Genomic DNA, 12,297 nt, shown 5'->3' with positions numbered 1-12,297 from the left:
ACCAAAACAGGGGTCCAAGCATCGCAGTGTGCATACAGGCCTGTTTGTGACAATTATTATTTCTAATGTTTTGCAATGATATCTCGCATGTGATTCTTTGCAAATAGGGCATTACTATGGCAAGCAGGCCTATCTGGGGTGGGCTGGCCCTTTCCCCCTTGAATGCCGCCTCAGCTGGCATTGATGCCGTGACCAACTTCACGTTCAACAATTCATCCAATCCATATGTCAACGTACAGTTCGTAATAGGCACCAGCCAAGATTTGGGGGCGGTTTGGGCATGACCATTGCGAATAACATGGCAGCCGTCGAGAAACCTCCTTTGATGCAAAGTTCCTATCATTTTCGGAAGTTACGAATAACTACAAGACAGTCACACTCCAGGAATGCTTGGGTATACTCCTCACTGCCTCTGGACTACTTGTGATGATGTGCAATGTAGTGCCAAAAATATATGTTCAGGTTACCTGACTTTCTTCAAGTACTATATGGTTCACTCTGACAGTCGAGAACGATGCTTCCATCCGCCGAAAAGCAGTTGAAATATATAATCAGATGGTGAAAGAGCTTCAGGCAGGTATCCCCGACCAGTATTTAGCCTCGCATGTCTGTGTCCAGCCGGTCCCACGTCTATACTTCCAGCAATCACATGCGGCCAACGGCATTGGCAACGTGCTTGGCCTTGAGCAAAACAGCCATGACGCCATCCTGATTCAAGCCTCGGCCAGTATCCACACTACTGAATTAGAGTCATGGGCTTGTTCCAATGTTTGCGCTTTGGTTGATGAGGTGCGCTCGTCTGCGCACGCCATCAAGGATGGTGTCCTACCGTGGGAGCATCTCATTTACGCTCTTTCAAACCAAGACGTTTTCAATGGTTACGGCCCAGATAATGTGAGCAGGATGCAGGAGGCCTCATCAAAGTATGACCCCAAAGGTGTTTTCCAGTACCTTTGTCCTGGTGGATTCAAAATATCGGCTTGGAAAAACTAGCCTACTCTTGCCGTCTTGTAATGTGGCCAGGCGAAAGGTCCAATAAAGGCGCACAATTTGACATCGGAAGCTGCTGCGTAAAGTTACCAGTTCATGACATTAAAGTCTCCGACTTGAACTGATCGCCTTGATAATCCAAGTGCTCAATTGAAGCCCTCTTTTATGCAGGGTTACACGGAAGCAGCTCACCCAGAGTTTTGATCCATCAATATACATGTTCACATGAGATGACTAGCCGCTGATATATCTCGGACAGGTTGGCATGTATATATACGATCACCACGTCTAATAGAATAGTGACGAGACTGGCTTGGTCCTGGTTCAAGTGGCTGTCCACTTTTTGGAAATTCCTTATACTGCATTACAGAAACAAGTAACAAGTCTCCCTGGCATGATATTGATTATATATCAACATGTTAGCTGCCATACTTTTATTACATAGGCGGTCATGTCCTGGACGGAAAATTAATGACCAAAGTGCGTCCGATACAAATCGCATGTTTGAGAGTGAGCCATCATTCATCTCGAGCTCAATTATTAGACGAGCTCAAGTGGCAATGGACTATAGTGTTGGCCTATACTATGTACACTTTGTGTTGAAATCGGAAATATTGCGTTAGATAGAGGCAGTATTCGCTTTATTCTGCACCCACTGCACTTGAGATCGTCAGTTAGTAAAGTGAACATCAACGTAAAAATATCACCTTGCGGATTTTGATAAATGTTGATAAACGTATATTTTATTGGTTTCTGGCTGAAAAATCGTTTCATTAGCAACAGAATATACAAAATTTCACTTCTATAGATTAGGAATCATCGCTTTTACTTCAAGTTCATGAAAATGCTAAACTTCTATAATTGTGATGAACAAACTGGTTTTGGCAATGCGTCACGTTACAGGTGGTACGTTATAATAAAGTTGCGCAACTTGAATATGACATATCGCGGTGTTATCATGATTTTGACCGCAACTTCAATAAGCTTATATCAAATCACCAGAGGCATCTCACAGTATGTGGCACACTCAGGGGTTACGTATATCCGAGGTCAGCCCGCCCTGAGATATCGAGGATGGGTCACGTCAAGCAACTCACTTATTTATTGGACCACCAAACAATCCCTACTCACTCCCGGATATCGCTCATGGGTTCGGTTTCCGACATTTGGCTTGGGAAAACTCGGATGGCGCCGAGTAAATCTCCTTCTGGAATTGGAGCCATCTTTGAAGATCATACATGGTACGCCTGGGGGAGGATGGCAGATGGATAGGGTGCAAGAGAAGAGGAGACAACACACGTCACCGTTCAGGGCCTTGATATTTTAGCTGGACCGGGCCCCCCGTTGGTAGTACTCTTCGTCCTGTCGATCCATCACCACGGCCCGACCGCAGCCTCTGTCCTGCTTTGCTTTGCCTTGCGGCACTTTTCCCAGGTGGGCACATATGGCCCCGGGTTGTGGGAGCAGTAGTACGTGTACCATTATGTTGTATTGTGGAGAGACAGGAAAGCATGAGCCAAGAACCGTTTACGCGTGGAGATGTATGGGGAGGGTCCTTTTCGACCTTGTCCACCTGCTGACATGTTCATAGGGCGGATATGGAGCGGATGTTGAGTTGACTGTGGTTTTACGGAAGCAAGAGGAATTCTTCGGAAAGACTGTTCCCATACCGACCAAGAGCGCAAGAGCGCATCGTGAAGAAGTCTCTTTCGGTTTGTTCCCGGCAGTATTTCAGAACACGGTCGAGTCCAAGCCATTCACGGTGGCAGCAACTGTGTCTCGCCCTAAGGTTTTGGGATTCCGTATATACAAGCCTACAAGGCTGTGAAGCACACCGCACGTCCGTGTACCCGCAAATCTAGAGAGAAATCCTGGTTCTTGGAGCCACTTGACGTTCGACTACTTGTACTACTTGTGACCCCATCTTCTGTGGAGGTTTCAGCTTATAGAGAGGGAAAGGACAGAGACAAAGACTAGATTAGACTCGCTCTGCTCCGTGTCTAGTCCATGCAGAATTCCAAGCTAATCGAGTTGAAGAGAATACATGGTTTATATGAACTCAAAGCCACGACTAAGCCACGCCACGGTACTGATATATAGAATGTTGCCTAAATCTACCGACCAGGCCAGGAGGGAAAACCTTTAGGTACTTTGTCAAGAATCCTCACGCAACATCACTGTTGGAGCAGACCCAGACAAGGGTCTATGAGTTGGCACAAACAACAACTTTTCCTGTCTCTTTCCCTGTCTCGTGGGTCTAGATGTATCGTACTTGTGCTTATTTCTCGAGCACGTGAGTAGGTTTGAGCCGTGATGCCCATGGTCAGCTAGTTGTACTTCGTAAACCGGGTCCATCTAGTAACTACAAATGGGACGTGGCTTACATACAAGGGAGAATTTGACATGCCATGTATGGAACCGCCTACGAATATATCCTTATTTTATGGGGGTTTTGGTAGAATTCACGGCCATCCATGAGTCAGCCATATGAGACTGTGGCTGCTTGACAGAGTCCCATTTTGCAATACTATCGTAGCATTGGCTGCTTCGTACAGTTTATGGCACTATGAAGGAGGACGACTTGGGACAGCCCAGTGGTTCATTCTCCCCAGGGACGCGTATACACACGACGGAAGAGGTGGAGAAACCACGTAGGGACTACTCGAGAGGCTCCGATGGGGTCACCGCTCGGTCTTGAAGTGTGTCTCGCAGTGCAGAAAAGCTTGGCTGGCTACTAAGCAGGCCAGGCTGCCAATTAATTTGCTTCATGCCGAGATATATGCCTCTTCCCTTGCCATGAGCCATGGAAAGCGCAGCCAAACAATAGTCCAGGCACCCCACGGGTAGTCAACTTCACTACTATATTGCGGACAGGTGGCTATGCTCGGTTGAGACAAACCGGATGTGACCCTGGGATTGTGTACACAGTAGGGTAGTAGAGGGAGCAAGATCCAAGCGCAAACGAAACCGTACTTTGGGGAGCCTATTGGAAGGAGAGAGGAGGAGACAGCTTCAGGTGCCCAGATTACGACTTTATGCAGAGTGCGCATGACAAAGCAGAACCTTTCTATCATACTACAAGCTTTTGAGCAAATGAGCAGACGGATGCATGTCTTATCAGGCGCACTATGACCAGTTCATCTGATGCTGCAATGTACTACAAGCAGCAAGGAGCGCCGGGCAGTCGCCGAGAATTAAGGTGTGGTCATCGTCGACAGTACCATGGCCGTAGGCAACCCATGACTATATTGGTCTGTTTTTATTATAGTAGATGGTAAATATGTCGCGACTCAGACAATAATAAGAGGGCCCGACCGCTGACACAAGTGACAAGTCTCTTTATTGACCCACGTAACGAATCACGAAAGCCAGGGCCAACAAGTCCCTCCTACTCGCGTCAAGGACAACGAAAAGAAGAGCGAATATGTCTTTAGTTTTAGTCTCCCCTCTTTCCCCTTCTCCCGGTAGCCGCCAAGCCGGTCGGTAATGAAGCACGACGACGACAGTGGAACCGTCTAACGTATGTATAGCCCGCCAGGCCACATGCCGTCATGAAGATCATCGCCGAGCAAAAAAAGCAGGGGACAGAAAGGGGTCTTTTTGTTCTTCCTCTTCTCTCTGTTTGCTCTTTTTTTGGTCATTGCCAAGCCCGCCTTGCCCAGCGCCCCAGATTCTAGGTGAAGCTACGGCGCGGGCCTGGCCAGTGCCCTTTTTCCCTTCAGTGTGTGGTGCCAAGATGCCTCGTGGGAAGAGGAGGAATAGACGCGCGTCCCGAGAAAGTGGACAGCCTAAAAAAGGGAAAGAAGGAAAAATTTAAAGAAGCGCAGCGAACTTCTTAGTGGAGCCGCGGCGGCGTGTCTGGCTTCTGGCCCCCACCGTTCCTTTTAGTGTAACTAAAGCTATTTCGGCAAATGTTTTTTCTTTTCTCTATTTTCATCGACATTTTCTTCTTGTCCCCCGGTCGCACATGTTGTCGTTCGATAGCCCTGCCGACATGTCTTGGCTCAGCCTGGGTCGTCACAATATATCATTATCTCTTTTTTCTTGGCTGTGAAATGGAAGCATCTCAAACTATAGAATATTCCCCTCTTGAGTACCCGGCTTGGCGTGATGCTCCTTTGTTCTATACCAATGATTTCCACACTTTGCTATTCCATATTCTTCGTGTGGCTGTGTAAGTGCACATGAGTATAGAGGTTTTCGAACACCGGAGAAAAAGCCCGGCATGTTTCCGGACCTCAAGGCCTAAACCTAGGCGCAGTGCATAAAAGTGCATAGATACTGTGTTTTACGGGTGCGACTACCAGGTGGAAGAGATGCTGCGAATGTTGAATTCGGTACGTGCCGGATCTTTGAGGGAAGCAAATATACAAATTCATGCCTTTGAGAAAGCTTAACACGGCTCGGTAGATTGATACCGATCGAAATACCTAAATCATGGCTATAGAATCTATATTATGATCTATGAGCGACGGAAGTTTGAATTGATCTCATTACAAGTATATAAACATGAGACCCCGAATACGCTCCAGCAGTCGAAGCAAATCCTAGATACAGCGAGAGCATATTGCGCGCAGATGTTGGCAGCAGCAATGGCGCCATTTAGTTCTGTACTGTACAGATACCAAGACAACAGATAAGGCTGCAGTGCCAATGAAGCAGCTTGCAATGGCGTGTTTCTTTGTTCCGAATCATTGGGACAAACTACGTGGGCGTGAGCACCGAGCACTTGCGCTTGGTATTAGGCAGATCCAAACCTCTCCCCCCTTAGTATTCCGCTGGTCGGCATGCTGTCCATCCGCTACCAACTGAACTGGTCAATTGTCAGAATAGGGGCATAGTCAAGAGACTCTTCATGGTCTTCTGCATCTTGGTCGGCAGTATTTGTTGATCTGAAGCGCAAATCCATCTACCTACACTAACCTACAGGCATCATATCATCAATCCATTGTGCAGCACCGGAACCACGGATCTTGAAAGTCGTGCATTGGTAGGTACGATGTACCTAGCTTTTGTGATCGGCGTATTATAATTGGTCGGCCCCGGGCGATGCATATGAAGGGGTGGTGGACGCGCAAGCAAAACGGGCCCTAAAACACTAAAATACTCAGCCCATCCCACGTGATCGACGTCCCTTGCGACCGGAACTTTGAAAGGAACTATGAGTCTGGGCGAGTGCCGGCGCGACGGGTATGGCCCTTCGAGAATCATTGATGGTAGCAGTAGGCACACCTAATCATGAAGCTTGATGTGTAAGTGTTGGTAGGGAGATTTCTTCGACAATAGGTATCCTCAAGGCAATATCCAATTGTTCAATTGACGTGGAGTACAAAACCATGTATTTGACTTTTGAGGCTCCATCTCTCAATCAAGGTTGATATTGCCTCGTATCATTAGATGAAGTTCCCAAGCATTTGTCACCATTTGTCATGGCCTCAGCGTACGTAGGCACTTGCGAGAAACATGTTGCACGAATTGTCAATTAATTGAATTGAATCCAGAGAATAATGGACTCGGTCCCATCGTTCATCATGAACAATAGCAACGTAAACGTGAAAGGTGATCTTGGCACCTTGAAATGAGGATTGTCCGTTTGGCTGGCCCCAGTGTCTGAGTTGCCGCGTCATGCTGCCAGAGCTATTCGGAGTACACGAGACCTTGACGGATTAAGCTTATCAGACCACGACCCAGACCATGTATCCCTCACTATTTTTTGTGCGTGTGTTATAAAACGCACGGACAGACAGTTATACTGTGTACAGACACGAAGATTATCATGTTTGGCAGCCATGATGATCGTCCAACAGCAAACGTAAGTCTATCGAGGGCTGTCCGCTGTAAGGAGTCGGGTCGGTAAGGAGCCGAGTTGCGTGCGAGCAAGGATGGAAAGCTAGCGATCTGCAATTCACGTTTCGTCTGCTGTACCGAACAAGTTGAAACAACAGCGTTTCTGAGTTACCTGGTGTGCTACTACTACTGCTAGTGGATTGATGAACAAATTGTTGGACATGTCTGACATTTGTATTCGCGAGAAGTGATTATATGGCGTAGTTGAACGCAATCGAACAGTCATGGCAGCGGAACCAGTCAAGACAATTCTACAGGCATGGATAATTATCTACTATGGTGTAAGTTGGGTTTCCCTCCCTCCGATCGAATGGCCTGGTTAGCCAATAGTCGTCAGCTCTGAGGTATTACCTAAGCATTGATACCTACGATTGCCGAGATGTTCGTAACACTCGGGAATCTCGTATACGGTTTCGTAGACGAGCCTCAAAAAGAGGGCCTGGGCTGTTTATTTTCATCAAGTACGGCAACGGTTTCTACCGTCGACTACAAACTTTCTATTGTCCGCCCCGTCTCAAGGCTCGACCGTTGAAGAGCCCACTCCACGATTCCATGGTTCGCGATGTGGGAGGTAGTTGGTTCCGGATTCCCGGACGAGTGCACCTGCGGAGCGGAAAACTGCTCGGGGGTTTTGCACAATATGTAGAGCAAATTTGAGTTGAAAAGAAATCGTACGTGAATACAAGGGTAGACTTGAGAATATTGGAAAAGGAATCAATACGATTGGTTGAGCGGTGTCGGCATATCTCGGTGATGTGATGCGTACAGCAATAGTGCCAGTAATGAAATTGGATCACAGCGTGCATACGTACTGTGTATGTAATAGCGGTAGTGGCAGGCGACGCAACACCAACGTAACGAAAGAACAGAGAATAATAATACTGTACGCAGAGACAGACAATACTAGAAGCCACTGACACGACTATGGAGCATTGCAAATGCATGACGAATCCATACAAAAATTTCTTCGGAGGGAATGGAAAGCCATCTCGAAATGGAGAGAGCGAGAGAGAGGGCGCAACATGTGGAGCCTGGCCAAGTGGAAGCGAACCACTTCAATTCGTCAGAGGCTTAGGCGTGTACTATCACCATGGAGGAGCAGCCTCACGCCAAGCACCGCTTCTGCCCAGACGTTCGTGGTGCTTTCCCACCTCTTCAGGGCCACAGAGGGTCACTGAGCCGCCGAGGGCCACTGGAGAAACTAAACCCAGACAGGCAAGTCTCAGGCTCTCAGCCACTTGCCCGCGGTCGATCCAGGGCCGCGCCTCGTCATCGCCTCTCCCTGCAGCAGCCAAACCCCCGAGTTGGCGTTTCGTCTACAGGGTATGGGTTGATTGAGGTGGGTACCCCGGTATGTCTACATACATTTTCTGCTGCAAAACATCGTTGTCTGGCTTCTCTTTTTCTACAGAGCGCTGCTCGTGCTGTACATGGACTTTTGCAGTGCTGCTGCTGCTGCTGCTGCTGCGGCGCTCGGGACTTGCCCCTACATAGCCGAGTCCGCTTTACAATCACACCAACAAAGAAACACACTCTTACTCCAGTAGGTATGTCGTGCGCTCTAGTGGTGAATGCGCCGAAGGACAATGAGATGTTTGTCTCCTACCTTGATCTTTGGCGTCTCCCTCTTTTCTGTTCACACACACTCTCTCTCTATTCGTGGACGTTCAGTACATAGTAGTATCTAATGTGCCAGCATGCGTATACCTTTTTCTTCCGCCAAGAACCTAATTGTCCGAATTAGGTCAGATTGGCGGAAGAGTAGTCGTCAACCTGGTCGCAAACGTCCATCAGGCTTGCGCAAACCCAGCTGACAAAGATTGTCAGCAGCAGTGTGCTTGTGTGTCCCTAAAATTGAAGTTGGCTGCTGATCAATAGACATGTGCGCGTATACTGTAGTATACTGTGTTGCTGGCTACCCAGGCTCTAGTAATGCCTGCACGCATACATGAGAGTGTGAGTAGTGTAGCAATGTGTGTATCTTTTTTGGGAGGTTGAGGGTCTTGGGAAATAGGACAGCCGGGGGTCTGGGCAAGGACGGGAGGACAAGACGCGGACGATGCCACTAAAAACAGAGGCGACGGCCGGCCCACTTACCAGATATCTTTAGTTGCTGCTCGCTGCTAAACTACATTTAATACTCCTACCACCACGGCAGCTATAATAAGTTTACTTACATTTAGCGCAGTACCACACTACTGCCCAGGTGCTGCTCAAAGGATGGACAGGTATCTCGCCTCTATGCTAATCTTTGCACCTAAACCCCCAATGCACCTAGCGGCGACTTGAGAGGCAAGTCCTGAGCTGGAACAGCCTAAGCTGGAGCTCATTGACTCGAATGGCAATGAGAGACGGACGACATGAAAGCCAAGCCAAGCCCAGCCCCAATCCCCATGCTTGCCATTGTCCCATCCAGCTTTGACCCACCCCATCCAAGAAAGCCCAGCAGCCAGCAGCCAAGCAGCAGCGTGCGCCTTGTGCCAAATCCCGGTCCTCTGGCTGCTTTGGTAGTAGATACTGTGCCGGCCTCAGGCACACTACAACATTTGTCTTTGCTGATTGGACAGCCCGTGCCAGAAGACGCGCGTTCCCTCCAAATTCTAAGGGAGTCCACCCTGGGATCTGTCTGGGGCCATTAATGTTGCTGTTCGTCTGTCGAGTCTCTGCAGCAGCATTGTTTGATTAATTTTTTTTCTTCTTCTTTCTGCTTGGATGCTCTCTCTCTCTCTCTCTCTTTCTGCCTGGCCTGACATATGGGACAAGTTGGGCCGGCTGTGCTGAGTGTCTGTCGCCTTCCATGTTTCGCACCGCCTAGATAGCAGAATGGAACCCTCGCAGTCAGTTGCATTTCAGTGGTATTTTCACAGAGATCTAATTACAAATATTTCTGCTCACTGTGTAGCAGTAGAGAAATTCTTAGTCGGCATATCTAACTTGGGTTGGTAGCTCCGGGCAAATCAATTGAATCCCTGCGGCAGGGGATATGAATGTATTTGGTGTACCTTTCCAGTAGAGCTGACCACTGCTACCGGACCACTGCATCAACCAGATTACCACAGTGCAGTGGATTTAGGCTGCCGTTCTGCCGCTCCATGGACCTGTCTGAAGTGATGTAGCGCCACGTACCTCGTCCCAGTCCTAATGGGGGTTCCACGTCCTCGCCCTCGTCCTCGTCGCCGCTGGTCCCCAGTGATCCTCGCACCTCCAACTAAACTACCTTACGCACTGCGACCACGACCACCCCCGTCACCCCCCATCTCCCCATCTCCCAAGCCGGACAGGTCCACGCAACCTCGCCATCCACTCGTGTCCACAGACTCTATCATCTAATAATCGTTTTCCTCCTTGAAACCCTGCTTGCTGTAAAGGACAGGACCCCCCCTCCCCCATTTACCGTGCTCTTTTCCTTTGCTACGTAACGGTCCCCTGCCCCCGTTGAGGTTGTCGTGGCCTGCCTAGAAACCTCTCTTTTTCTCCCTCTTCACACCTCTACATCCCAATTCATACCAAATATCAACCATCGACGACAATCCATCCATCCTCGCCGAACCAACCGACCTGTTCTGTCGCTCCTTTTTACTTCGTCAACCCCCCGATCTCATTGACGACGACCAACGACGACGATTCGACTGTTGTTCTTTCGTGGAGGACCAGGATTCGGATAATTGACTCTCTTCCATCTCACCAAGAAGACCTCGGCTGGCAAATACGACGAATGCAATCCGTGGGGAGATAACAAGGACCGGCTAGGCCAAACGAGCCTGACTTTTGATCGCCGCGCAGCCATTTTTATCGACCACCCTACACGACTGGTCTCGACTGTCTCTCCCGGCTTCGAACGCTGTGGTAATTGTTGCCATTTGGTAATCGTCTGCTGCGGCGTATCACTTGCCAACTTTTCAAACCTCGACAGTCGTTACTGAGACCAATTCTTACACTACTATTTATACACACCTAACCAATACCATCACGATGGACGGTCAGGGCAGCCAGACCCCCCAGAACCAGGGCGACTATGGTGATGACTGGGCCCGCGGACTTACTGCTCAGTTTGAGCAACTCATGAGCACAAGACGTATGAATGACTTGCGACAAGCGCGTGCCGACAGGTTGCGGGCAGAGTCGCCGGCTCTCAGGGAATCGTCTTCGCATTCTAACCTGGGCTCACCCTTCTCGCCAGACCACAGCAGGCCAACCACATCACACGGCCAATCGCAGGGCCACTCGGCCGCTCCTCCGATGCCACCATCGTACTCATCGTTGCGCCACTTGCCTTTGATTCCAACGCAGCCCGCAGCTCATGATCGCGAGTCACAAAAGTTCCGCAATCTTATGATTGCACTATCAGCAACACCTACCAAGTACGAGAACCCCGGACTGCTAGACGAGGCTCTGCAGGTTATCCCGCTAGACAGGATCTACAGCGAGGCCGAAGAGGAGAGCCAGGTATTACAAGCTCAAGCAGAAAGCATGGGCGATGGCCGGAAACCTGAATGGGGCCACCAAGACTGCGTCATTCGCGCATTGCTGAGGTGGTTTAAGCGGACGTTCTTCACATGGGTCAACAACCCGCCATGTCCCGTCTGTCTGGCGCCGACTATCGCTAGAGGCATGACCCAACCAACCCCCGAGGAAAGTGCTCGTGGTGCAATGCGTGTCGAGCTGTACGAGTGCTCCAACCAGGTCTGCAGGGCATTTGAACGGTTCCCACGATACAGCGATGTCTGGCAGCTACTGCAGACGAGGAGAGGTCGTTGCGGCGAGTGGGCCAATGCCTTTTCCATGCTGTGCCGAGCAGTCGGTGGCAGAGTAAGATGGGTTTGGAACGCCGAGGACCATATCTGGACTGAAGTATACTCGGATCATCAGCAGCGTTGGATACACGTCGACGCCTGCGAAGAGGCCTGGGATAACCCGAGACTCTACACTGAAGGATGGGGCAAGCAAATGTCCTACTGCATCGCCTTTAGCATCGAAGGTGCTACTGATGTCACTCGCCGCTATGTGCGAAAGAGCGAACACGCTGCCGAGCGCAAAAGATGCCCAGAAGAGGTTATGCTTTATATAATGCAGGAGATCAAGCAATTGCGGAGAGCCAACTTGAGCAAGGACCAACGCTTTGCTCTCGAGAAGGAGGACTCGAGGGAGGATCGAGAACTCCGCGGCTATGTCTTGGCCTCGATCACGCAAGCCGTAACAAACATGGTCCCAGGACCTTTCCCAAGAGTGCAAGCGGCACTGCCGGTTCCTCCCACCCGCCCACCGCCAAACCAAGTGCCTTCGAGCGACGACCACAAGCTACCGGTCGAGCAACCTGGAAGACAGAGCGGCAACGCCGAATGGGTGGCCGCTCGTGGCGAGAATGGCCGCAGGAACCAGCAGTTCCAGGATCCCCAGGATCCTTCGCGGCGAGGCTTCTAAGTCGCAATCGACTTGAAAATATCACACACTTCACATATA

The 12,297-nt window shown here is 49.7% G+C and overlaps 1 protein-coding gene across 1 annotated transcript; it reads left to right on the top strand.

The window, feature by feature from the left end:
* Positions 1 to 10,809: 10,809 nt before the first annotated feature.
* PFICI_02603 (Protein PNG1) lies at positions 10,810 to 12,258 on the top strand (the record flags this gene model as incomplete). The annotated part of the gene is made up of 1 exon (XM_007831184.1): positions 10,810 to 12,258. One exon carries the CDS (start codon positions 10,810 to 10,812, stop codon positions 12,256 to 12,258), a length of 1,449 nt encoding a protein of 482 aa, XP_007829375.1.
* Positions 12,259 to 12,297: the final 39 nt, after the last annotated feature.

Source organism: Pestalotiopsis fici (assembly GCF_000516985.1).
Source record: "Pestalotiopsis fici W106-1 unplaced genomic scaffold PFICI_Scf_2, whole genome shotgun sequence".
Classification (NCBI taxonomy): Eukaryota; Fungi; Ascomycota; class Sordariomycetes; order Amphisphaeriales; family Sporocadaceae; genus Pestalotiopsis; species Pestalotiopsis fici.
This window is presented reverse-complemented; position numbering and strand designations above follow the sequence as displayed.